Source organism: Curcuma longa, chromosome 5 (genome assembly GCF_044706935.1).
Source record: "Curcuma longa cultivar G26 ecotype Majalengka, Jawa Barat chromosome 5, ITB_CL_G26_1.1, whole genome shotgun sequence".
Taxonomy (NCBI): Eukaryota; Viridiplantae; Streptophyta; class Magnoliopsida; order Zingiberales; family Zingiberaceae; genus Curcuma; species Curcuma longa.
The window spans coordinates 13,777,173-13,781,410 of record NC_133865.1 but is presented as its reverse complement, the minus strand read 5'-3'; the positions used below and the strand labels follow the sequence as shown (position 1 = coordinate 13,781,410).

The 4,238-nt window shown below is 40.5% G+C and overlaps 1 protein-coding gene across 1 annotated transcript; it reads right to left on the bottom strand.

Moving 5' to 3' along the window:
- Nucleotides 1-2,706: 2,706 nt before the first annotated feature.
- Nucleotides 2,707-3,933, bottom strand: LOC141829154 (polygalacturonase inhibitor 1-like). The gene has a single exon (XM_074716571.1). It carries the CDS (start codon nucleotides 3,925-3,927, stop codon nucleotides 2,917-2,919), a length of 1,011 nt encoding a protein of 336 aa, XP_074572672.1. The 5' UTR covers nucleotides 3,928-3,933; the 3' UTR covers nucleotides 2,707-2,916.
- Nucleotides 3,934-4,238: the final 305 nt, after the last annotated feature.

Below are 4,238 nucleotides of genomic sequence, written 5' to 3'. Positions count from 1 at the left end.
TCATCTGCTCTTACACACTTAACACACAATATCAAATCATAAAAAATATTTAACTTAAACATGATCCAAACATCAAAACTACACAACACGCATGTTTGCTAAAATTGTATCAACAACCCTCCAAAACATGCAACATGCATGCATGCACGATCTCATCAACGACATTGAGGCAATAAAGATGACAACCGCTAGAGGTGGAGTCTCTATAGGTGAAAGAGTGAAGGATGACATGTGAAGGAGTGGTAGGCTTATGTGCATCCGAGGGACCCAGTAACCTAACAAGAGATGGCAGAGAGGCAAAGTCAAGTTGCAAGGGTAAGTCTCTAGTTAGATGAATGTTGAGTAAATTATATCTGATGGTAGAATTTAATATAGGTGGACCTTAGAAGTGGTCATAGTTAGGATTTATAGTCGACTTATAATGAGCAGTATACAAGTGGTGGTTGAGAAACCTAATACCTAAATAGATTCGGGGTTTAGGGGTTGAATAATCAATTAAAGATGGATTTCAATTGACTAGAGGATCTGGGAAAGTAGACTTGGTCTGAAGAGCCAATGAATAGAATGGTTCTGCTCGTTGTTGAATCAATTGGATAGTCGACTAATGGTAAATGATTAACTACTGACTCATGTGGAATAAAGAAAAGAATTGTTATTGCGCTATAATAATTTGATCACGAGGACTAGCCAACTGATAGTGACAAATTAGTAGACTACTAGGCGATAAGAAAACTTGTAGGAAGAATTCAAAGGCCATATAAAAGGAGGGTATTGGAGACTTATAGTATAAGCAAAATAGAGTTGATTAAACCTTATTAAAACCTTGAATTTCCTTATCGTCTCTCCATGTAATAATATTTTTTTGTAATCTTGAGCTTATAAGAAGTTTCTCCACCTTTAATAGTTGATTGAAAAGATGAAAGTTAGTAATGTTTTTCGAAAGTGATCCATTGACAGATCATAAATTGTGGATAGAAGCATGAGACTATCAAACCACGTTAAATAAATATATTTATGATTGATTAATGTGATTATTTTTTTATGTTTTTATTATAGTAATTGTGTTTGTAACTTTGCTAGTGTAGCATATATGCCGGTAATGATCATTATTCATCCCTCCTCTAATTAGGTCATCTGATCCTCAACATCATGCTTGTCAAAGTGAAAGTAGGAGGGAAATTGAGATAGAAAAAAAAAAATCCAAAAGTGTCACTAGTGAATATACCTTAGTATTTATAAGGAAGAGAGGAAAATTGGACCCACGGAGACCATCATCACGATCTCTAGGAAAGTGAGAGCAATTTTGACATTTTATCATTTTTTGCTATTAGTCTCACTATAATTGTTATTTAATTATGATGGCATCAGTTGGTCAACCATTATTGGCCTAGAGATGATGATTATGGAGGGCTTGCTGCCAAAATAGTGGATCGTATCATTTTGAGACCATTGTAGCAATAAAGAATTCAGGGGCTGAGTTGTTTGTAGAGCTCAAGAGGTCGAATTTTTCATAGAGATCAAGAGGTCAAGATGTTCATAGAGCTCTAGAGGTCGAGCTATTCGTAGAGCTTGGGAAGCCCAGTTGTATGAAAAACTCAGAAGGCTGTTCATAGAGCTCAGGAGGTTGAGCTGTATGGAGATCTTAAGAAGTCGAGCTGTGAGTATAAAATTGAAATGAGCTTATGAAACTGAATTAAACTTGTCTCTACCATGATTAAGAGCTTCCTACAGGTTTTTATAAATGTTGACGTTGTTGATCCAGGATGAGGCCACATAGGCAAGGTATATTGACCTGCAGTAGGATTTATATTACGGGATATCAATTGGCTTCTTGGCTGGGTGGAGATAAAGTGGAGTTTAAATGATTGTTTCATCGTAGTAGCTGCATATCAAAATGTTATAGAGCACTGAATAAGAGTGGTGATAATGGGTTGCCCTATTTTAAACTTTTCTAATTGTTGATCAAGGTCTAGAAATCTCATTCAATAAGATAGCATTGAGAGTATTAATAATGATTTCTTCCATCCATTTCAGCCAAATGAGTGGAAAACCATGTAATTTAAAAAGTAAAAAAAAAAGGCTTTCCCAATTAACTCGATTGAAGGCCTTTTCCTAGCCTACATTAATTAAAGCTGCTTCCCTCCTTTCTTTGAATCACCAATTTAACATTTCTAACACAGAAAAAACCATAGCTTTTTTGATTTTCATAAAAGCAAACTGGAAGTTACTAATAATAGAGATTATTATCACAGTTTGTAATCTAATTGTCAATACTTTAGAAATCAACTTGATAAAGAGTTTCTAGAGCAATTAGGCAACCATCTGGTTTACTTGTAGTTGGTTTTTCCTTAGGATTAATGTGATATTGACATTAATTGAATCTTGAGATCCCTTTATAAAAGCTTACAAATAGCTCTGAGGTATGATCAGTCCCCAATTAGCACATAGTAATTCTACGTACCCTCTGATGTTAATTTATGCAGAAGGAGTCGAGAAAACTAAACATTTGCAGATGAGGTTTCACTACACATGTTTGATCAAGTCACTAAGCATAAAGCAGAGCGCTAAGCTAACCAGCCAGGTTGAGTTGGAAGGCGGAAAAATAAATGCATCAAAAAATCAATGTTCATCTTGTGTAACTATTGTATCTTATGTATTCAAGCTCAACCTGCAAAACCTTCGATCTACTTGAAGATTTACCCAACAATAACAAAAATTTTAGTTTAAATTATTTTTTAATTAGTTCCTAATCTATTAAAGGTTCAAGATAAAATAAATTTACATATCATTTTTAGTTTTATATAGCACAGTCGAGCTGGACCATGTGATTATTTCAGGAACATTTCCATGCAAGAGAAACATTATTGACTCCGGTCCCAAGTCAATACATATCCACCTTGACCAATCTCCATCCCTTCACTTATTGCAGGGCGGCAACGGGGCGCTGCACAAGCACTTGTTGTGAAGGTAGCAGTACTGGTCGAAGCGATCCAACCTTCCGCCGGTGGGAATTTTCCCGCACAGCCTGTTGTAGCTCACGTTAAACAGCTGGAGGTTCTCCACCTCGGCGATCTGCTTCGGTATGCTTCCGTAGATCTTGTTGTGGTTCAAGTCCAGCAGGATCAGCTCCGCCTCCGGGAACTCCACCTTTCCGAGGTCGAACTCGAAACCGTTCCTGGAGAGGTCGATCTGCTGCGTCCCCTTCCCACGTCCGAACAGAAAGGAGGCGTCCCCCGTGAATCGGTTACGCGACAGGTCCACCTGCACGAACAACACCGCGCCGTACGACGGTGGGACCTCGCCGGAGAGTCCGTTGTGGGAGAGGCGCAAGTAAGCGCCGGAGGTGTTGGAGAAGATCCCCGGCGGGAGCGGGCCAGTGAGCTTGTTGCGGCTGAGATCGATGGAGTTGAGGCTGGCGGGGGCGTGAGCGAGGGCTGGAGGGATCGGGCCGGAGAGGTTGTTGAATGATAGGTCGAGGTCGGTGAGAGAGGGGAGGCTGCCGACGAAGTCGGGGATTGGGCCGGATACGTTGGTCCAACTGATGATGAGAAAACGGAGATTGGAGAGGCGGGCAATGGCAGGGGGGATGGGGCCGACCAAGTTGGGGAGGTGGTGGAACATGAGGAAGGTGAGGAAGGGGAGGTCTCCGACGGCATCGGGGATGGTGCCTGGGAAGTCGTCCTGGAATAGACTGAGGCGGACGACGCGGCCACGGTCGTCACAATCGACGTTGTACCAGGTGCAGCAGGCAGAGTCGTTTGTCCAGGAGGCGAAGTGGTAGGCGTTGTTAAAGGCGGCTTTGATGGCCACCAGTGCCCGCTTGTCGTCCTTGTTGCAGAGCCCCGCCGACGCCGGCACGGAGAAGCAGAAGAGCAAGAAGGAGAAGTAGAGGAGAAAGAAGCAGCATGAGGGGAGCGTAGTATCCATGGTGACACCAAGATCAGGACTTACCTACACTCACTTATCTGCTTTGTTTTATGCTGGTACAATACCCGTTGGGGGTGTTTTACAGCTGTCATTGATTGGATAAATGGAGCAAATTCGAGGATAATATCGTCGATTGAAAACAATCCAGATCTGAGCGTTGGAATAAAAAACATTTATAGAAGAAGAATTGCATTTCTATTAGAAAAATAAAAAATTATGAATTTTAAAATTTAATCTATCTCATTTATATATTTTTGTAGGTTAATAATTACATAATCTATGTAAATCATAAATTCTACTATTTTATCTCC